This window comes from Pseudophryne corroboree, chromosome 5, assembly GCF_028390025.1.
Source record: "Pseudophryne corroboree isolate aPseCor3 chromosome 5, aPseCor3.hap2, whole genome shotgun sequence".
Classification (NCBI taxonomy): domain Eukaryota; kingdom Metazoa; phylum Chordata; class Amphibia; order Anura; family Myobatrachidae; genus Pseudophryne; species Pseudophryne corroboree.
Window position 1 is genome coordinate 564,018,700 of NC_086448.1, and position 23,713 is coordinate 564,042,412.

Sequence of the window (23,713 nt, forward strand, 5' to 3'; positions counted from 1 at the left end):
TGACTTCATGCTTGGTTTGTGCTCAGACATGCATTGTCAAGTGTGGGACCTTAGACAGGTGTGTGCCTTTCCAAATCATGTCCAATCAGCTGAATTTACCACAGGTGGACTCCAATTAAGCTGTAGGAACACCAAGGATGATCAGTGGAAATGGGAAGCACCTGAGCTCAATTTTGAGCTTCATGGCAGGCTGTGAATGCTTATGTACATATGATTTATTAGTTTTTTTATTTTTAATAAATTTGCAAAAAAACAACAACCTTTTTACACATTGACATTATGGGGTATTGTGTTTAGAATTTTGAGGGTAAAAATTTTATTTATTCCATTTTAAAATAAGGCTGTAACATAACAAAATGTGGAAAAAGTGAAGCACTGTGAATACTTTCCTGATGCACTGTAATTAATGGCAATAATAAATACCTGGTCGCACTATAAATATTGCTAAGGTATCAATAGAAGAAAATGTACACTTAAATGTTTTAAAAGTTTATTTTAAACAAAAGCAAGTCCAAATTGGCATGGTTAACATTTGTACTAGACATAACACATTTAAGTAGAAATGAATTAGCCGAACTGGCACTTTACATACACACTTTCTACAACTAGGGGTCCTGATTTCCCAAAGTTACTAATAAATTATAGAATATTTATATATGTATATAAAAGTGTTTTGTATCACACATTAAAAACTGAACTGCAGAAATCTGAACAATAATTTCCATACTGGGAAAAAAAAAAAAAAGTATTGTTAAGTACACCCAAAATGATGCATACATCGTGCTCCACAAGTCTGAAGATGAATTATATAATGGTTATAATGCCATTTGTAGAACTGCTATTAGGCAGCATCACAAATATCAGATGAAAGACAGATATATGTAAAACTTTAATACAAGTAACTGTGCATCTTAAGAGCAGCACATTGTTTTAAAAAGGTCTGTACATTGCACCTAAATTACAAAAAGCAAGACAGCACATTTAAATCTGAGATATGAAGGGGCTGTTATGTACAACAAAACCAAAATTATACATAAAATGTACATCAAAGATTGAATACTCTAGGACACATACTGCATCCTAAGAATACAGTCTTCTTTACCCTGATATACCTACATCAAACCAGCCAAAGACCATCTGAATACTGTCTAACATTCAGGGGTGTGTTCAGCTATAGAACCTGACCGGCTGGGAAAAACAAAATTTCCCTGCTGAGGTCTGACCACTTGCTTAGACAGCATGTTAGGCTACGCAATAGACAGCTGACCTGCACCAAATATACAATTCCTCTTACTAATCTATTTGTGAGAAATGTCAAACAGAAATGTAACGTAACTATTTGTAAAAACAAATCGCACCTGTCCATATACAAAACCAGATAAGGAGTAAAGAATATTCCGGTACAGGAGTGTTCTGGCCAACACTGACAAGCTTACATAATAGTGCAGAACTACCAGACTGGAAACGTGAGCATTGTAATAGGAATAGACCACGAAAAAGGCAAAGTGAACTGAATTTTTACATGTGCGGCAGGTTTTTTCCCCCCATTCTCTCAGACTCCCACGTGGGAACTCTCACCAAGTGCATGATGTGCTGCAAAGTCATGGCTTTGTTAAAAGGAATGGAGGGAGAAGCGTAAAAATATATATTGAATAAGATACTGGTAATTTAGTTTGTGTTTAATAGTCTTCTTGCAATTCCACATCATGCTTTACTTTTTTAAGTTCGTCCATTTTAAATCCTAGAATTACTTGTTGTTTGTGACTTCGGAGAAATTTCATACATATATATCGCCTTGTACCAAAAAATGAAGCAACATCACTCTTCCACATTTCCAGTACAGTAGACAGCAATTCTATTTCCTTCTTGCTGGGGTATGGTCTTTTGTGGAAATACTCAAACAAAAATGCCTTTTTAGATTCTTGGGATTCAGTTGCAGAAGCACCTGGAATTAACGCAAGCATCTCAAGAGATGCCTCTGTAACAGGCACCTCTGAATGATCAGGTTTGCAATCTATCCTCCTCCTTTTAGAAGGCATGGGCGACTGGTCTCCAGTTTTTGTCTCATTTGAGGTAACCTGAGAATCTGCAGTAAAACCTAGTTTTGTTTTTGCATAATCATGCGTTCCGACCCTCGTCTGCCCTTTAGGCACTGCACTATTTTCAGGAGTACACTCCACGCCAGAGGTACTATCTTTTGGCGCATTGCGACAACGTTGTAGATGCACTGCAATTGCTGACAGAGTCATGCTACCAGTATAGACACCACAGCAATGGATGCACTTGAAAGCAGGAGTCTTCAATATGGTGTGCACAGTGGGCATGATATGGTGCCTTTCTTTCAAATGTGTCTCGTATACCTCCGATTTGGATAAAACGTAATTACAAAAGCGACATTTAGATTGCGTTTCAGCTGTGCTACTTGACTCCGCTGAAGGTTGTATTTTAATATAAATAGTAGTAGCAGTGTTCGCATTAGCTCCAGCAACTACAGCAAGGTGCATGTCTTTGTCTCCAAGCTCCTCTCTGGACACGCACATGGCGAGGTCAAAGTGAGGGAAGTGCACATCCCCTTTAGCATCCCTTGATATTGTGATACCTTTCTTGACAAAATCTGGATGCACTATCTTTTTGCTTACATGTAAGATTTTCATGTGATAGACAAAGTTTCTCAGTTCATGGAAAACGGCTTTGCAGTATAGACAGATCATACCATGCATCAGCAAGTGTTTTAACACCTCTTCCTCTTGTGGGCACATCTTACAAGTCACACATCTGATGGATTTTCCTTTCAGCACTTTCAAATATGATGCTTGTGCCGCTATGACTACGGCTTCTTTTGTTTCATTGCTTGCGGAAGTTGCGATTTGCTTACTAGGACCAGTTTCCGATTTTATATGAGCAATCTGCATGTGAACCTCATAGACATTTGAAGGGAATAGCTCATTGCAAACTGGACACGTCTTCCATTGCTTCGCCTCTTTGCCTAAAACACCTGGCGCAGCAATAGGGCATTGAGAAAGAGTAAGAGTGAGATTTTGAGTCTGTTGTGGTGTGGTTTTTGCCTGTGTGACTACTGGTGGAGATGGTGCACTGGCTGGAGAGGTTGAAACCTGAACCACTTTATTGGGCTGTGACAGCTGAATAGGCACTTTTGGTGGATTAACAGCAGGTATAGCACAAGGGGCAACAGGCAATGTTACTAAGGTGTATGTGGGTATGCCATTAACTTGCTTTCCTGTTGGAATGAGCTGTCTAAATATGGGGGCTGTAAGAAATGTGTTTTGGGAAATACCAGGTTGACCAATTGTAAGATTGTTAGATTTTAGCTGCTGATTCACAGGAAAAACTGTAGATTGCATCGGCTGATTCAAATTGATCACATTAGATTGTAAAGGCTGCGAACAAGTAAGAACTGTTGTTGATTGAGTCATAGGAAGCAGTCCTCCCGATAATGTTTGGTTCATAGGCAAAACCGTGGGTCTCACACTAGTTTGAGCACCACGGATAATCTGCCCACCTACATTGCACCCAGGAGGAAACACCGTCGCAGTGATAGGCTGGTTCAGAGAAAATCTTGGCGTCAGGAAGACAGATTGAGGAAGGGAAGCCTGAAGGGTAAAGCTCTGATTTTGAGAAAGTGAAGAGGTAACAAATCCAACTTGAGTAGTGGTGGCAACTGTAGTAGAGGTGTTATTTAATAAACTTCCAGTAGGATCTGAGACAGAAGCTATTGATGTTACTATATTTGGTACAAGAGCATTGGATGCCCCCAACAAAGGTTGATTAGGACCATTCTGTGGAATTGAAACAACCTGTACTTCTTGAGTGGGTGGTGGAGCCACAGGTGTAGAATTAGACAATACTTGCTGTTTAAGTGAAGGAGCTGCAGCAGCTAGCATTCTTTTGTAAGGTCTTCTAATGTTTGAACGGCTCATGTCAGAGATGTCAGTTCGCAATTTCTGTTCCAGGTCTCGGTGTTTGTCAGCTGTCAAAATGTGGTAAATCAATGCATCAGGAGTACTAGTTACACAATGGCATTTTCTGCAAAAATATCTATTATCATGAATGATTTTTAATGCAGCGGCGCTTTTGATTTCCTCCTCAGATTTCTCGCCAAAGTAACTTTCTAGTTCACTATGATGATGGCTCATAAGAACATGCCTTTTCATACTGTAATACAGGGTGTCAGTAAAGGCACATTTTACGCAAGAAAATCTGATGGTATTGACCATATTTGGACTCTCTTTTACAGTAGATGATGGAACTTTACGAACACTAGAGTGAAATATCCGCATGTGTTTTATCACATTCTTTGTTTGTGAGGTGAATGGGCAACTTGGGCAAGCTGACATGAGCTCCTGGTCCTTCTCATCTTCATGATAACGTTGCAAGTGGCCTTTGAATGAAGAAAGCAGCTTGGTTGAAAATTTGCAGAGGCTACAGCAATACTGCTTTGATCTGTAACCCTAAAAAGTAATAAGAAGTCCAGTTAGTTCTCACCCTAGATAAGATTACACAATATACATTACAATTTGTTTACCAGTATTTATCCTGCGTAACCAACAAATGTACAATAAACAAATAAATTATAATAAAGTACTCTTACAGGAAGGGATCTCTATAGCTTGTTCTTTGGTTTGTATTTCTAATATCTATACACCTGTAACTAATTGTACAGAATGGAAAAAATAGCACTTTACAATAACATGAAAAGCAATATCTAGAACTGTGGTTATCTGCACTAGTACATACCCTATTTGTACTTTAAATGGACATCTCTCTGTATACATTATAGCTAGTTGTTCCTATACCTATTGTGAGGAGACTGATTACCAGTCAATTCCAGCGTTGTACAGATGCTTACAATATATTCCTTAGACATGAAGTCCAGTTTGCGGCTACTCTGGAATCCACTGACTAGAGAGTAGACAGCAGATACTGAGCTTATCCAATTGCCCCATCCCATATTGCTTTTGGATGGGCCAGATAATGTGTTGCCAGCACAACCACGGAGATGCAAGTGAACCCCAATATCTGACTGGTTTCACTTCAATATGAAGCTTTATCAAAGAGTGATAGAATGAAGAGTTGACTGGGCTAGGATATTGACATTTGGATATTTTACGCCTTTTTATGACGTTAGTCATCAATTAAATACTCATACATTTTTTATTTGATTCTGCCAAGTTAAGTTCATTATAAAGAGTACAGTACCATCCTCAATTTTATTTTTCAGAGTATAAGACGATATATTATATACTCGTATATGCCTTAGAACAGCGTACTCCCTCTTCTAGAGCGCACACATAATGATGACAGTAATGTGCCATATGATATAATAGCTAACGCACCAATAAGAAGAGACTGTTATCCAACTTTATTTCATTGCACAATGAAATTAATACTGCTCAATATAAACCATTATTTGTGAGTGCAATGGTTATAATAAAAAGTGACTGATTTGAAACACAGGTTCCTGTAACATCTGGGCAGCCAAATTGCAATTTGATTTAAAATGAACAGGTGGCACTCGTTATAACGGCTGTTGGGATCCTGACCGCCGGTATACCGACAACTTTTCTCCCTCCCTCTAGTGCAGCGTGGCGAGTGCAGTGAGCCTGCAAGGGGCTCTTTTGCGCTCACCGGTATGCTGGGCACTGGGATCCAGACAGCTGGCAATTCGTAGTACACCCAAAATGAACTACCAATACATTTTACAAGGTCTGTCCGCCGTAAATAGCCTTCTCTTAAACCAAACAGAAACCACATTTATAAGTGGGACACTCCATATCTGAAGCAGAGAGCTGGCTCTAGCACATTTAGGCAGGAAATCGATTACTAGTGATCAGTGATCCCCCCCCCTCCCACAAAACCACACAGGATCCGGGATAAGTTTCCGGATCCACATGCTTTTGTGATTGCACAAAAAGGAACTTATCAGGGATTTTGTTTCACCTGTCTCCAGGCAGGTGAAACAAAATCCCCAATAAGGTCGGCTAGCAGGGATAAATGAATTACGCCACAGGGATCAATTAGGCTAATTAAATTTTCCCCTTCATCAAACTACAGATATTCAACAAATCTCTAGAGTTATAGGTGGCATGCTGCAGGTAAAAGGAGCATAACTAAAAGCTACTTGGTGTGTAATACAGAACATTAGTACACGTCTACCATAATCACATGACACTTCTACTTGGGAAAAACATACTCTAAGTTAAAAAAAGAATTCTATATTCCCAAAGATGCATTTTTTAATTTGACTAATATGGGACCCTTTTATTTGCAAAACTATTTCCGCTTGACTTGCCCTGCCATATTAATAAGTACAGAAATAAAATGTATGCAATAAATGCAGTAGTGATGTACAGAATCCAAGCTTCACAGATGCTGTCCTGTTTCATATACCACAGTAATGCAGTTTCCATGGTAAAGAGTTTCTTACAGATAACAGGGTGGTGAAGTCTAAGATATGCCAGAACCTAGTGCGGGGCATGGACATGTTATGATTATACTGTACATGTAACAGAAAATGCTGTATGAAGTTAGCCATAAAGGTTAAGCACAGAAAATAATAAAAATGCTGCTCTCATGAGGTTCTAATCAAAAAAACAAAAACAAAATCACCAACAGGCTCAAATGACAGTGAATGAGACGCACTGCTATAATATTTTAGAGCACGATCTGGGTTAGTGAAGGATAAACTTGTTAATGTCTAGTTGGAATTTAGTATTTGATGATCCTTTAACTTGAAAATCGCAAAAACAAAGCATCTGAGATGACAGAGCCCACATCGCCTCAAGATTATGCACCTCATAATATGTTCAATCTGTCTTTGGTGTTTTCCCATGCATTCACTAGAATATGGATGCCTGAGGGAAATAGCTACAAACAGTGGCCAGAGATGTTGTAGAGTAAGATGATACGAATATACTTGAAAGTGTAATTATTCTACCTTTGGTCTGTAGAAAGTTTCAATTTTAAGTACTGAGAGAACAGTCATTACATTCTTTCATAGTGACCTGTTCTACTATTTTATTACTGGCTATGGGGGTCATTCAGAGTTGATCGCTCACTGCCGTTCTTCGCAGCATAGCGATCAGGCTAAAAACCTGCTGTTCTGCGCATGTGTATGGGCCGCACAGCGCACGCGCCAAGTCATTTCTCAGAAAACTAAGCAATTTTACACAGGGGCGAACGACGCTTTTCAGTCGCTCTGCTGATAGTTGAGTGATTGACAGGAAGTGGGTGCTTCTGGGTGGTAACTGAGGGGCAGATGTATTAACATGGAGAAGGCATAAGGAAGTGATAAACCAGTGATATGTGCAAGGTGATAAAGGCACCAGCCAATGAGATCCTAACTGTTAATTTACATATGGGAGCTGATTGGCTGGTGCCTTTATCACCTTGCACATATCACTGGTTTATCACTTCCTTATGCCTTCTCCAGGTTAATACATCTGCCCCTGAGCGTTTTCCGGGAGTGTGCTAAAAAACGCAGGCGTGTCAGGCTAAAACGCAGGAGTGGCTGGGGAAACGGGGGAGTGGCTGAGGAAACGCAGGGCGTGTTTGCGACATCAAACCAGCAACTAAACAGACTGAGCTGATCGCAATCTAGGAGTAGGTCTGGAGCTACTCAGAAACTGCAGGAAAAGATTTTCGAGCAGTTCTGCTAATCTGTCGTTCGCTATTCTGCTAAACTAAGATGCACTCCCAGAGGGCGGCGGCCTAGCGTTTGCAATGCTGCTAAAACCAGCTAACAACTCGGAATGAGGGCCTACGTTCACCATCCGACAACTGAAAAGGCAACACACTGCAATTCAGGACTGAAACCAACCATTCCAGGACTCACAGGCCAGAAACAGAATTTTGTTTTCATCTTCAAGTAACCACAAGTGTGTTAGTATTATTTTAATTACAACACCAGTGATTAAACCAGTGATATTATGGCATGTAACATTTTATTCTAGTGTTTAATCATGAAAAGCATAAAACAAAAGCATATACTCAGTATTGTGCTTTCTTCTCAAAGTACTAAATAAAAATATAATAGATTTAAAAGAAATTACACAAAGCAGTAACATCAAGGGAGGATATTAGCTGAATGAGACTCTTGGAAATTTTAAAAACTTAAGCTTTCTTATGATTTTGCATTTCAACCACCAGGATGATTAAATGTCAGTCTGCTAAATCAGATTTGTAACATGCAAATTAAGAGAGTTTTAATGCAACATTGCTGCTTGTAAGGAAAAAAAAATATATCTACTGTGTCTTTAAGAGGGGAAAGCATAAAAAGAAAATGTGCATAAATTTGTGGTAAAGTTTTTTTTTATGCAAATGCTGTTATGTACTATTTTAAAAACAGAATTTTAGATATTCCACATACAAAACTAAATTCAGTGCACAAATAAAAAAACTAAATCCATTTCCTCCAAATTAAAAAAAATGATAGTAAGAGAAACCTAGAACAAGCAGTGTCATCACTATCTGTGCCTCTATGAAGGCCTAGGACAGTGCTAAAGATCTGTTCTACTCTATGTGCCAACCACTAGTGTTAGACATACATTTCTGCGTCCATTAGCTTCCCAAAGCGAGACATCCTCCCATGATGTACTGGAATAATGTGTGTCTCCTGGATTATAAGTGTTGATTTCCTAAAAAACAAACAAAAGAATATACGTTTTGATACTTAATGTATTTCATTAACACGCTTGCAAACTTTACTATGCCTCCAAATATAAAGCCCATGCAATGCTGACAAGACACTAACAAATAACCAGCGAGAATCCTACCAACAGGGGGGTAAATTTACTAAGATGGGAGATTTTTAGAACTGGTGATGTTGCCCATGGCAACCAATCAGATTCTACTTACCATTTATCTAGCTGCTTCTAGCAGATAATAGATATAATCTGATTGGTTGCTATGGGCAACACCACCAGTTCTAAAAATCTCCTACCTTAGTAAATTTACCCCAGGGAGTCTAGCCCAAATTTTCCCAAATACACATTATATAATGTGGTTAATCTATTTTTCTGCTTAGTATCTTTCAAATGTGATAGGAAATCTCTTTACAACGCCCCACCCTTCCCAGGCAATTTAAGAAGTTTGCTCCAGCAGTGAGACACCTAAGCACAATGGGGGAGATTCAAATGTTCTATGTACCCCTGCTGGTTGTCTATCAGAGCAATTAAATTGTTGCTCTGATCAGACGCCCATTAGCTGCGGCAGTCACATTTGTTCTCGCAGCTTCCAGAGGTGCAAGAAAGAAATGTGTGAAACGTTTATACGCCCAATCAAGATCTTTAGAAAAAAGTGTAGCCACTTTTAACCTGGAGCTGTCAGACGTGTTATCCATGAATGGGCGTTCGATCACAGCAACAATTGAACTGCTCTGATAGACGCCCATTCATATAGATGCCCAGCAGGGGGAAACACAGAATATTTGAATCGCCCCCAATGGGGTTGATTCAATTCACTGACAGTTGAATAGCGCCAGGAATTAGCTCCCGGCGCTATTCAATACAGCGCCAAGTGACACTCAATTGTCAGGAATTCTTCTCTCACCCCCGGGGAATAAGAGAGGAAATCCGACAAAAGTGCTGCCGCGAGGCTGATTCTGTTGGGAATCAGCATTGCGGCGGGGAGTTAAGTCGGAGAATGCCCGTTCTCCTGACAAATCAACCTGTTAAGTCCGCGAGAACGAGCATTCGCCGACTTAACTTGAGCTGAATAGCGACGGCGGGAGCTAATTCCCGGCGCTATTCAACTGTTGGTGAATTGAATCGACCCCAATGAGACATTTCACAATGCCAATTTCTCATCCTTGCCTAAAAACCTGTGCTATACTATGATATATTATATAAATGTATCACTACTTGAATCTGTCAATCTCCAATGCATGTCAAACAGGAGTACACCATAGTAACCGCCTCTGTTTCACATAATACAGGGAACAGGGTGCAAGTGGTGCCTAATCACACAGAGTGGCAGATTCAATTAGATGCGGAGCTTAAAGTAGGACTAAAGCTCCAGGTTTAATGCCCAAAGCTATTCAGTTATTAGCCAATTTCTTAGCGCGGTAAGCCTGCTACCAACATGTTAACCCATAGATTTTGGGTTAAGTGCTTGTAATGTATGGGTTACCCTACAAAGGAATAGGCTGCAAGTTTTACACTAAGTGGGGCTTATCGCACAGGGTGTTGCATTAATTGAATCGCTTAAGACAAAGTCTTAACGGAGAGGTAATCCATGCAGCTAATTGAATCTCCCCTCTAATCTTCAAAAAGTAAAAAGGGAATGTGGCACCCAGCTGAATGGTTGTATCTACTGATTTTGTAAAATTTTAATAAAATGCACTTGCTCATGGTTTTGCCCCGTAACTAGTGGAATACAACACATCTATTTCCGTTCCTTAAAAACCTATGGGGGAATTAAAGTGTTTCTCATGCCCATAGCTCCTGTCTAAAGTGACCAGGAGCCACTGTATTGTTCTGGACACCCATCATTTATCATACATTTCTGCCCTGAGGTGCAAGCAGAATCTGTCCAAAGTAGGGCTTTTGGTTACCTTAATTGCTTAACATGGGAGAAGTCAATTTATGCGGTTATTCCCCTGCATTTTGGGCGTGGGGCCAGTAATACAAACAATTCAATAGCTCCCGTTACTTTTGACGGATGTCCAAAACAATTGCATTCCCCCCCTATGAAGTTTAATGTTTATAGGGACAACTAATATGTACATTGAAAGAGCTTATACAGGTTGAGTATCCCTTATCCAAAATGCTTGGGACCAGAGGTATTTTGGATATCGAATTTTTCCGTATGTTGGAATAATTGCATACCATAATGAGATATCATGGCAATGGGACCTAAGTCTAAGCACAGAATGCATTTATGTTACATATACACCTTATACACACAGCCTGAATGTCATTTTAGCCAATATTTTTTATAACTTTGTGCATTAATCAAAGTGTGTGTACATTCACACAATTCATTTATGTTTCTTATACACAGCCTGAAGGTCATTTAATACAATATTTTTAATAACTTTGTGTATTAAACAAGGTTTGTGTACATTGAGCCATCAAAAAACAAAAGTTTCACTATATCACTCTCACTCAAAAAAAGTCCGTATTTCGGAATATTCCGTATTTCGGATATTTGGATATGGGATACTCAACCTGTATTCACGAATACAAGTCAGAATAAATTTAGTATATAAATGGTGTATGGTTTAGTTTGGTTCTTGCTTTATTTCCACACTGACTAACAAAAATGTAAGGGGACGATTCAATTTTTTTTTAGGCGCCCTGCCACTAGATGGCATCCAATGGCAGCAAATCAATTGTTATGCCGTTCAAGCGCAATAACCGCTGGTGCTGGCATTTCTGTTCACAGCTATGAGGTGGCAAGCAGAAATTTGTGGTGTCCTGTTTGGAGCAGCAATTGAATTTCTCTGATGGGCGCCCAAATAAACCTTTGTACCACCCTGTAAGTTTGGGTCAGGACAGTTACGTTTTGAGCGAACCTGAAGAGAATGGTAAGACAAACAGGGCCGGATTGAAATGTCCCCCCCCCCCCCCCCCCGTGATAGCGCCCGCCTGCAGCTATTCTACTGTTGCTGTGGACAAGCTTGACAAGTTCAATTCAACTCACTACCCCCGGGGGTAGCGATCTGAAATGTGCATAAAGAGTCCGGTTTGGGCGTCCAAATGGGTCTATTCACAATCGCAACCATTACTTTAGTTGGGTTTAAATGCTTTGCACACCTAAACCATAGTGTAATGGGCACGATCAGCACGATAAGTGGGGGCATTTGAGTATCGCTCCGCGATCTCCCGTAACTTTAGACGGGAGATCGGGAGTGCGATATTTGAATCCCTCCCACATGGTGGAAAGTTCCAGAAAAGGTAGATGGGAAGCGTTCATTGTGTATAGTGTATTATAGGGAAATTGTGCAGTAGGGCTTACATTTACACCCTGGTGTACAGCAGTTTTGTTCAACCCAAATGACTTATTTACTGTATAGCGCCGACTCCACTTCCACACACTTTTTCTGTTTTACAGACACAAGCCAAGGTTGCCTCTTACACAGCCCAATACCTATGTAACCTCACCAGTAGATCATTCTGTACAATATTGTTTACTCCATTTACAAAAAACATCTAAAATTATCCAGACTATAACATGCTACAATTTTTTTTGTGATACAATTTGCAACATTAGCAGTATACACCACATCAATACTCACAGTAAAAGCCCACTTAGGCTACAATAGGACAGTATTTTTTTAAAAAAAAAAAAGCAGAGTCAACTCCTTATCCCCACGATGATTTGGGGATAAGAAGTGAATTCTAGAAAACAGCCTGTTTATATGGCTGCCTAGACAAGCACGTGCAACATAAAACATGAGTTTCAAGGCTTGCATTCCACAAGAAGCGTTTCCCAAAACACAGTAATCTCAGGAACTCTGCTCTTTACCATTTTAGAAGTGGGGTTATTGCAACGGGTGTGGATTATCAGAGCTACACTAAAAAGGTCTACAGTCAATAGGCTGACCACTGAAGGGAGACATACATTAGGTCGACAGGGTCAAAGTGTCGACATGGAAGTAGGGGGGGCTTATGTCACTTCTCTGCCAAAAACAAGCACCATTACTGTGAAGCTACACTTGCCATGCTGCGCTCGGCACAGGTTACTATTCCCAATCATAGTCCATGTGAATGGTAAAGTATGAAAAAGTTGGGGGGGGGGGGGGGGGGGGGGGATGAAAAAAAAAAATCATGTGTTGATCAGTGTCATGTCAACCTTTGACCCTGTCAACTAATGCATGTCGACCATTAGTGGTTGACCTACTGACTGTAAACCTTTTTAGTGTAGATCTATTGACCAGATACCTATTGCAACAATACAATTTTACAATAGATGTGTTTAGTCTTCTACTAGTTAATGTTCTCTTCCGCACAGCACATAAAAGGTACAATAGTAAACAGAACAGAAATCTAACATTACACAATAGGAGTGTTGTTAGACTTACTAGTCACTGTGCGGATGAGAAACTGGAAATATTACCCATAAATTTGAGTACTCTCTTAAACTACAGCCATAATATAGGGGATATATTTACTAAAGCACAGGTTTTTAGAAGTGGAGATGTTGCCCATAGCAACCAATCAGATCTACTTATTTATCTAGCACCTTCTAGAAATAATAGCTAGCAATAATAGCTTACTGATTGCTTTGGACAAAATCTCCACTTCTTAAAACCTACACTTTAATAAATATACTCCCTAAGTCTAAAATAGGAAGTTTCTAGTATCCTAATAAGCAGAAGATATGGTGTATGAGTCATTAGGTCGACATGCAGTAGGCCGACATGGTCAATAGGGCGACATGAGTTTGACTGTTTTTGGTGTTGTTTTCTTCGTAAAGTCCCCTCGCATGGCTCGTCATGCTTTGGGCAAGGTTACCGTTCCCAATTGTAGTCCACGTGGAACATAAAGTATGAAAAAGTTTAAAAAATTAACACAAAAAGTGAAAAACTCATGTCAACCTTTTTCTACGTCTACATAACGACCGTAACACGAAAATATGTTGTGAGGCTGGAACACACCAATTGTCACGTGTATTCAAGCTCAGGTGCAACTATTTCGTAGCCGCCAGAAAACACCCAGCTGCATATTTTGTCTTTATCTTTGAATCAACACTAGAAATAAATCTAGAAACTACTGCACAAAAATGTACAATTGATTGATTGTAATTTAGTACTAGCTAAAATTTTGCATTATTTCAAAGTTAGAATTGCTTAACCAGATTGAAAAACTAGACTGATCACGCTTTCATAGTTCAGATCTTTAGGTTTTGTATGTAAACCTAAGATAGAAAAACCGTCATGTCCACCTGAAAAATACAAAACTAATCCAACAATGTAGCCAAGCTGCATTTTGTAGAAACCAAGAACTACCGCATGAAATATTTTTTTTTTACATCATGACAAATCAGAATATTTGGACATGCGCCAACACACCTCAGCTCTATCACATGATCTGCCAAAAGAAGGCAGTTTGCAAGCAGTTTATTAGCAGAAATGGAGGCTACAGCTCTCCCTAATATAAACACTCCCTTAATGTAGTGCTGCAGGCAACCCCTCACATCACACACCACATGCAAATCAGCATACCATGTTTATCTACGCTCTATCCTGAGCTGAGGGTGCACAGGAAAAAGAAGGGGAGAGGTATGAAGCAGTGAAAAGAGTGGAGAAATTGCCCATGGCAACCACTCAGCTTTGAAGTAACATTTATAAAGTGCACAAAATTACACATAGCAGTTGATTGATTTCCATGGGCAACTTTTCCACTTTTTTCACTACTTCATACATCTACCCCTCAATTTGACCAACTATTATCCAGCTAGTTGGTTGGAACGAAAATCTGGTAATGCAAATAAGCATTTGTATCCAAACCCCAAAAATCGTTGTTCAGACAAATTCTTTAAATCAGACAGACTTAACCAACTGGTCTGAATGACTGTTTATGTCCATTTTCTGTGATTTGGGAGCAAATTGCTAGATTTAGATGAAAGTTGGTCTGCTGTATGGTCCGCTTTACATGATGAATACCACTATTAAACTGAAATGTAAAGGTAATCTTTACAATGGCTAACAGATATGAGTAGGTCGTATGCAAATATGAAACTGTCCCTATGATACTGTAACCATATTCACATAGGTATATTAGTTTCTGAATCCAGCCTGCACACTAAGATTTGGTTCTACAGAATACTATTTATATATACACACACACACACATTATTAACCTTAACTTATATATCAGCATATTGCATTGCCCTTTACACATTATGGGGGTATCCTTTTAGCCGCGGTAATTTTTCTTTTGCAAACCCCCCCTACACACACACACACACACACACACACACACACACTTTTTTTCACAATTTTTGGCCAATGGTTATTATCTAGCTATCCAATTATAGACCATTTCTTTTGCAAGAAAAATTATACTTTTTCGCACAAAAACACACAAGCTGCGGACCTATGTTTTTTCGTGGCTCTGGAAAAAATGCTTATTTACAGGGGATTTGGTTTCACCTGTCCGAGGCAGATCAGTCAATGAGCCGCATAGAATTACCACAGCTTATTGGATACTGCCCTATTTGGATCAACTATAAGTATTTAAGTCCATTAAACTTAACAACTATATACACATATATTTCTGTGATTTGTAGAGCATAACCTTTTGCTTACAAACAAGCTCTATACTAGAAACCGTTTGCCATTCTACTGCAACCATTGGGGCGGAATTCAATTGTTTTATGCACCAGCAGCCACAAGATGGAGCAATTCAATTGTTCATCCATTCAGGCTCACATGCAGCTGGGGGGTACGAGGTGAAAGCTGAAATGTGCAAAAACTCAGTCGTTTGGACCCTACCTAGGACTTTAAACTGGTATAGCTGCTTTGCGTGGTTAAACCCAGTACTATTGGGCGTGCACAAAAGCATGCACGCACAAGGGAGGCGGGTGGGGGCTTGGACAACTAAAGTGCTCATGTGGTCTCCCACAAAACAAATGAATCCCCCTCATTGTGTTTACTCTATTAATACAGCTGGGGAGTGCGAGGTGAAATATGAAATGTGCAAAAACTCAGTGGGGTTTGGACCCTACCTAGGACTTTAAACGGGTATAGCTGCTTTGTGTGGTTAAACCCAGTACTATTGGGCGTGCACACAAGCATGCACGCCCAAGGGAGGCGGGTGGGGGGTTGGACAACTGAACTGCTCATATGGGCTCCCACAAAACAATTGAACCCCCCCCCCCCCATTCTGTTAACTCTTAATTATGGTTTTTAGTCATGTATGGACCTTGAGTGGAACCAAGATGCAAGGTAAGCATTGTTTTCAAATTCAATAAATAGTCAAAATAAACATTTTATGTCTTCCTAAAAACTCCCTTACCTCAAATTCATCTCTGCAAGTTTCTAAACCAATCTGCAGTAGCAACTGTTTCACCCGTTTCCGTGCCTTTCTTATTTTATCCAGATTATTAACAGGTGGTTGAAACATTTTGGCAGTGCTGAAAAAGAAAGAAATTAAACAAGGTAATGAAGGACAAGTATAGACATCATGTAATTAAAACATTGCACTTTTCATCAAAATGAGGGAGGGGAAAATTCAAGGCGGAGAAAGGAGAATTAGTATTAGCTTTTATTTTTTAAGGTGGCACATGATTTCTTTATCCCCATATACACTGCTCAAAAAGATAAAGGGAACACTAAAATAACACATCCTAGATCTGAATGAATGAAATATTCTTATTAAATACTTTGTTCTTTACATAGTTGAATGTGCTGACAATAAAATCACACAAAAATTATCAATGGAAATCAAATTTATTAACCCATGGAGGTCTGGATTTGGAGTCACACTCAAAATTAAAGTGGAAAAACACACTACAGGCTGATCCAACTTTGATGTAGTCCTTAAAACAAGTCAAAATGAGGCTCAGTACTGTGTGTGGCCTCCACGTGCCTGTATGACCTCCCTACAACACCTGGGCATGCTCCTGATGAGGTGGCGGATGATCTCCTGAGGGATCTCCTCCCAGACCTGGACTAAAGCATCCGCCAACTCCTGGACAGTCTGTGTTGGTGGATGGAGCGAGACATGATGTCCCAGATGTGCTCAATTGGATTCAGGTCTGTGGAACGGGCGGGCAAGTCCATAGCATCAATGACTTTGTCTTGCAGGAACTGCTGACACTCCAGCCACATGAGGTCTAGCATTGTCTTGCATTAGGAGGAACCCAGGGCCAACCGCACCAGCATATGGTCTCACAAGGGGTCTGAGGATCTCATCTCGGTACCTAATGGCAGTCAGGCTACCTCTGGCGAGCACATGGAGGGCTGTGCGGCCCCCCAAAGAAATGCCACCCACACCATTACTGACCCACTGCCGAACCAGTCATGCTGGAGGATGTTGCAGGAAGAACATTCTCCTTGGCGTCTCCAGACTCTGTCACATGTGCTCAGTGAGAACCTGCTTTCATCGCCAGTGGCGAATTTGCCAATCTTGGTGTTCTCTGGCAAATGCCAAACGTCCTGCACGGTGTTGGGCTTTAAGCACAACCCCCACCTGTGGACGTCGGGCCCTCATACCACCCTCATGGAGTCTGTTTCTGATCGTTTAAGTAGACACATGCACATTTGTTGCTTTCTGGAGGTCATTTTGCACGGCTCTGGCAGTGCTCCTCCTGTCCCTCCTTGCACAAAGGCGGAGGTAGCGGTCCTGCTGCTGGGTTGTTGCCCTCCTACGGCCTCCTCATGTACTGGCCTGTCTCCTGGTAGCGCCTCCATGCTCTGGACACTACGCTGACAGACACAGCAAACCTTCTTGCCACAGCTCGCATTGATGTGCCATCCTGGATGAGCTGCACTACCTGAGCCACTTGTGTGTGTTGTAGACTCCGTCTCATGCTACCACTAGAGTGAAAGCACCGCCAGCTTTCAAAAGTGACCAAAACATCAGCCAGAAATCATAGGAGCTGAGAAGTGGTCTGTGGTCACCACCTGCAGAACAACTCCTTTATTGGCAGTGTCTTGCTAATTGCCTATAATTTCCACCTGTTGTCTATTCCATTTGCACAACAGCATATGAAATTGATTGTCAATAAGTGTTGCTTCCTAAGTGGACAGTTTGATTTCACAGAAGTGTGATTGACTTGGAGTTGCATTGTGTTGTTTAAGTGTTCCCTTTATTTTTTTGAGCAGTGTATAAAATATACAAAGTAACAAAAATTGACATATCAGCTGTACACTACATTAAGCTGACATTTCATTGGACAACACAGTAATAAACCAACAAATTAGGTAGGACACATATAAGTGACAAGGGTTTAGTTACTCAGTGTGGGCGATTCAATTGTTTTCACCCACGACTACCACTAAGGTGCGCAAATCTAAACAATTCCAATTTTGCTCCGTTTAGACGCCAGTTATCCAGAAGGAAGACATTTCTTCTCGCAGCCTCCCGAGGTGTGAGAAGAATTGTGTGCAAAGTACATTGTTTAGTCACCCAAACCACACATCTTCAGGTGGGGTTACCCACTTTGTAAGGCTAAACCCGGAGCTTTTAGGAGCATCAATACTAATGGGTGTCCAAATGGAGAAACAATTGAATTGCTCCATCAGGCACCTATTCGGTTAAGACACCAGGCAGGAGGTGAGAAATACTTTGAATCGCCTCCAATGAATCCTGACAGGCAAGAGGGTGCGAGTCACAGGGAGTGGAAAAGGAACTTCAAAAACTATTAAGAGAAGGGCAAGCACAAAGATAACAGTTACTGAAAGGGACTTTTCTAGCAGACAATGAGCCCGATTTAAATTTGTTTACGTAGAAATCCGATATTTGTGGGACTGCAAGGACCCATATGCCGAATGGATCCTTGGTGCGGTGGTTGGGAGGCAGAGTTGTTCAAAACGGGGCATGCTGCCCCAATTTAGTTGTGCTGGACCCAGGGTCTGCATAATCTTCAGCTTATGCAGACTGACCACAGTCTGCTAACATTGTGAGTCATGGCCAATAGTTGCGATGGTGATCCAAAGCGGCGGCCTCAGATTCAGCACTCTGATGGTGCAGAGGCACCTATCTCCTACAGACACCTCCTGCTGAATTTGCATTTTATTTGGGAGAAATTGCGGCTGTGCAATTCCTTACAAATCGGAATCAGGTCCTAGGAGTACTGTAAACAAGGCTATTGCTAAGGATGAACATATGAATGGAGGGCCTTGCCCTTGAATGCTTACAAGCTAATAGGAGGGGTGAACTGGGAAGAAGCGTAGAGAAGGGAAGAGATTTAAGAGGTAGGTTTTGATGAGCAGGTGTGTTTAACGAGAAAGTCTGACTTGGCAAGAGAGTGAGTTGCAGAGGAAGCAGGAGATACCTTGGAGATGGACATGACAGAAGGTAAATATGGTGAAGTCAAGGTGGCATTCAGAGGAAGAGCAGGTTGGCAGTATGTACAGAAATTAGGGTAGCGATGTAAGAGGGAATAAACGGGGCATGGAGGAGAAGGAACTGGGAGATGAAGGCAAGGAGAACACGAGGTAACTGTCAGGGAATAAGGGGGAAAAAAAAAAAAGTGGGACAGGTGTTCTCATGCATCTTATGCTTGCCAAAGATTCAAGCCTATTGGATTTATTCATAAACACGTAGGGCGATTCTCCTGGTGATGCACGGGACAGCTACACAAATTCAAGCGACATACTTTTTCAAAATACCAAGATTTTAGTTGGTCTTACGTTATAGGGTAAAGGGCCCTACACACAGCGCGATCCGCTGCCGAGCTGCCCAACGGCGGATTCGGCCAACGGGCGACCCAGCGGCGGGGGAGCAGTGACGGGGGGAGTGAAGTTTCTTCATCCACAAAATAAAAAAAGTACAGTGGAGCATATTTTCAGGGGGTATGGAACTCGGGTGTGGATCATTAGATCGACAGTGTCTAGGTCGACCACTATAGGTCGACAGTCACTAGGTCGACAGGGTTTCTAGGTCGACATGTCAACATGAGGTTTCATGTTTTTTGTGTGCAGTTTTCTCCGTACAGTGACCGGGAAGCCCAATTAGTACACAGTGTTCGCTCGCCATGCTTCGGGCAAGGTTACTATTCCCAATCGTAGTCTGCGTGATCGTTAAGTATGAAAAAGTTCAAAAAAAGAAAAAAAATGTGAAAAACTCATGTCGACCCTTTGACCGAGAACATGTCGACCTTGAAACATGTCAACCTAGTGACTGTTGACCTATAGTGGTCGACCTAGACACTGTCGATCTTCAGACCAGATCCCATGGGACTCAATGTCGACACCAATTGGTCGACACACCTTAGGTCGACATGGGTTTTTACTTTTTTTGGGGGGGTGTAGTTTTCTCCGTAATGTTACCGGTAACCCCAATTAGTACAATGCACAAAATGGAAAGCTGCTCAATCAGATTGTGATTTCACTCAGGTGCTAAAAGGGAGGGGTACAATATGCACAAATATTGGAAAGCTGCCTCCCTTTTAGCACCTGACTGATGTTACATCTGATTGAGCAGCTTTCCAATATTTGTGCATTGTATTTAGAGAGGCATGGATGGGTCAGCATTAGGAGGGATTGCTGACTCCAGAGTGCCATTGGAGAAGCCAGGGGTGTCTCCAGGTAAGCTGGCTCTCAGATGCTGTAGGAGCCATTATCATGTGGCCTTACACTGGGCATTTAGACCCAGTCATATATGTAATTATTTATGGGGTGGGTGTGGGGTGCGGTGGCCCCTGTGTCGGTATGGCTGGGCAGCTTCAGGTCGGCACACCCTAACACTTTATTAACACTCATGATTTTCCCTATCACTTTGTATATATTTTTTGTTTTTTAATCACACTTCACTTATATAGCACTTCTGTGCTTATTAACCCTTATTAATTTTCACCTGTGGGCTGACCTGGGGTAGCCGACCTGGGCCGACGTGATGGGGTCCTGCACCCTTACCTAGTATTGGGGAACCCCAGTGACGGAGACGCCTTGCCGAACGGCCTGGGGGCTTAACCCTATATCTGCAGATATACGCAACTAAGATCTCCGTATTATCTGATTATTATGTAGTATTATTTCTCACTCGGTGTGCATTAGGGAACAAATTGTTTTTCCAACCCCAATTAGTACACCATTTCCACTCGGCACAGGTTACCGTTCCCAACTGTAGACCATGTGGATCGTAAAGTATGAAAAAGTTAAAAAAATATATTATTTTTTTTTGGAAAACTCATGTCAACCTTTTTGCACGTCAACCATGTTCATGTTGACCTATTTCAGGTGTCGACCGATTGGTGTCCGGATATCATTTTCAGTTTTGGAAAAGGTGTTAATAACGGTGTACTTCTACTACATATTAGTCATTTACGAACTTCTGGTTTCATACAAGAACTGAGCCACAAACTGCAGCTGTGTAGTATGGCTGACCGGCAGTCTCCTGACCGCCGGTCAGCATACCGACGCCGGGATGCCGGCGGTGAGGGGCGAGTGCAGCAAGCCCCTTGCGGGCTCGGTGGGTTATATTCCCACTCTATGGGTGTCGTGGACACCCACGAGTGGAAATAGTCCCTGTTAGTCGGCATGCCGACCATCAGGATACTGAGGGGTCGGGATGCTGGAGGAGGTCATGTGACCACATGAATACCACCCCTTTAAGTTGTAATATCCAGATAGTAGTAGATTGCTCCCTCTTTACTAACACATGGCATGAGGGCATACAATAATACAGTGACAATTACAGTGAAGAAAGCAGAAATAGCTGCAGAAACATTTCAGAAGTGTAAAGCTAGGTATACAGTAGAGCGATGTCGGCACAAAATGCCATTTCGTAACAACATTGTGCCTACATCAGTGTGTACGGGGGATTGCGCGCTCCCACGGCCGCTAGCGATGGATGCTTGTTTCTATATGCTGCACATAAAACCAAGCGTGGTCACTAGTGTCCTGTATTATGCTAATGGATGACGGAACATGTTTGTTCCAACCTTCATTAGCATCGCCCCAGTGTGTATGACGTCGGAACGAATACCCGTCGCTCTAGTGTGTACCCACCAAGTAAAGTGAACCCCCATTTTCAGCTATTCTTTCAAGTGTTCTCAAAAAAAGCAATTAACAACTTTCTTGAAAGCTAAAAAGGTTGAGGTAACAATGTACCAACATCCCCCCCATGCCACCATGGTGGTCATTCAGAGTTGATCGCTAGCTGCAGTTGTTCGCAGCGCAGCGATCAGGCTAAAAATCGGTACTTATGCGCATGCGCGACGTACTTTCACAAAAGCCGATGCAGTTTCACACAAGGTCTAGCAACGCTTTTCAGTCGCACTGCTGATCGTTGAGTGATTGACAGGAAGTGCGTGTTTCTGGGTGGTAACTGACCATTTTCGGGGAGTGTGTTTAAAAACGCAGGCATGCCAGATAAAAACACAGGAGTGGCTGGGGAAACGGGGGAGTGGCTGGCCGAACGCAGGGCGTGTCTGACGTCAAAACAGGAACTAAACAGTTTGAAGTGATCGCAAGGTAGGAGTAGGTCTGGAGCTACTCTGAAACTGCACAATCTTTTTTTGTAGTCGCGCTGCGATCCTTTCGTTCGCACTTCTGCTAAGATACACTCCCAGGGGGCGGCGGCCTAGCGTTTGCACTGCTGCTAAAAGCAGCTAGCGAGCAACTCGGAATGAGGGCCCATATCCTTTAATCTAATATAAAATCTACATATCTCACTTTTCATAATACATTTACAGTAGTGAGCTATTATATACAAGACTTCCCAGAACATTTAGAGCACATCTGAAATAGGTTTAGTGAAATAAAAAAATAAATATAAAAAAAAAAGTGTGGAAAAAATACTATTAGCCAGTGGGCAATACTAGAGTACTAATATGATGAAGACACACACACAGGGGCGGTATCCTGGTATACATAGTACTGTAGAGCACATATTAAGGGATACCCCAAACACAATGGGCATTAGATATTAATGAATATACCCCTCCTATGCCACCAGGTCATCGCAGGGGGGCAATTATTTTGCCTTTACAGGCAGTAATAACTGCTACAGGCACACGTGGGGTGCTCACAAGGAAGCCTACAAGACGAACTACCCCAACAGGTATATATAGGTGTATATAGGTGCACTACGACTAAGCGCCTGCTACACGCTTACACTGTACAAATCCAGGAACGGGGAAAGCAGCAGCACAGCGCGCCGGGGCCCCGCACTGACGCCGCTGCACATAGTACAGGGCGGTGAGGGGCAGCGGGCTCTGACTGCCAGGCTCGGCGGGCTCTGTCCTCTGCACAGCGCTACGTGTCAGGCGGCGGCAGCAGCCCGGCTCACATAGGCTGTCACAGCGCCGCCGGTCTGCGGCTCCGGCAGCAGGGACGGGGCGCCCTGGCCTGGGCAGAGCCGCTCTGCAGGCGGGCGCTGGAAGCACTCTGCCTCCTCGGTGCGGGCGGCGCTGTCCCCTCCCTATGGAGCTGCACTGGAGGCAGCGTGCGCCCGGGGCTGGGGGACACGGCGCCCCCCGTCACAGAGAGGGGGGAGGAGCCTCCGTCAGCACCGGGAGCTCTGCTGCTGCTGCTGCTGCCGCCGCCTGCTATCCCCCGGCGGGAGCCGCAGGGCGGCGGCGGCGCAGCGCACACAATGGCCGCACGTGGTGCACTTACCCGACAGCGCTCCGCTCACTGGGGCACCGACACAGGACCCGCCTCTTGCAGGGCTCAGCCGCCGCCGCTCTCCCCGCCCCCCGCTTTCCTCGGTGAGTTACCGTGTGGGTGGGCGTGCTGGCCGGGGAGCTGTGTCCGCTCCTCTCCCGTCACCGACGAACCTTCCCCCGACTCTTTCACCGCCAGAAAATGGCGGCCGGGTATATAGGTAGGAAGTGACGTCAGCACCCATGCAATTTGCATGCACCAAGTGTCCAATCAGGCCACGCCCCCTCTCATTGTTTTGGGGGGGATCTAGGGTCCCCTATCAGTCCCTGTATGGCTACTGTGTAATCATTATCAGTAGGTTTTGGGGGGACTTTACACTTTATATTGCCCCCCAATATGCCCCACTTTCCTGCCCCTGCACTATGTGTGTCCAGCACTGTCAGCCTGGGAGTGGGAGCTGCTGCTCAGCTTTTA

The 23,713-nt window shown here is 42.5% G+C and overlaps 1 protein-coding gene across 3 annotated transcripts; it reads right to left on the bottom strand.

The window, feature by feature from the left end:
- Positions 1-473: 473 nt before the first annotated feature.
- ADNP2 (ADNP homeobox 2) lies at positions 474-23,708 on the bottom strand. Of its 3 annotated transcripts, none has more exons than XM_063923288.1 (4): positions 23,353-23,708; positions 15,981-16,098; positions 8,565-8,654; positions 474-4,469 (listed from the first exon to the last, which is right to left on the bottom strand). In XM_063923288.1, exons 1-4 carry the CDS (start codon positions 23,481-23,483, stop codon positions 1,680-1,682), a joined length of 3,129 nt encoding a protein of 1,042 aa, XP_063779358.1. In that variant the 5' UTR covers positions 23,484-23,708; the 3' UTR covers positions 474-1,679. The 3 variants fall into 3 exon arrangements, with proteins under 3 accessions (XP_063779358.1, XP_063779360.1, XP_063779359.1); XM_063923290.1 differs by having other exon boundaries at positions 23,252-23,446; XM_063923289.1 differs by lacking the exon at positions 8,565-8,654.
- Between the last annotated feature and the right edge of the window lie 5 nt (positions 23,709-23,713).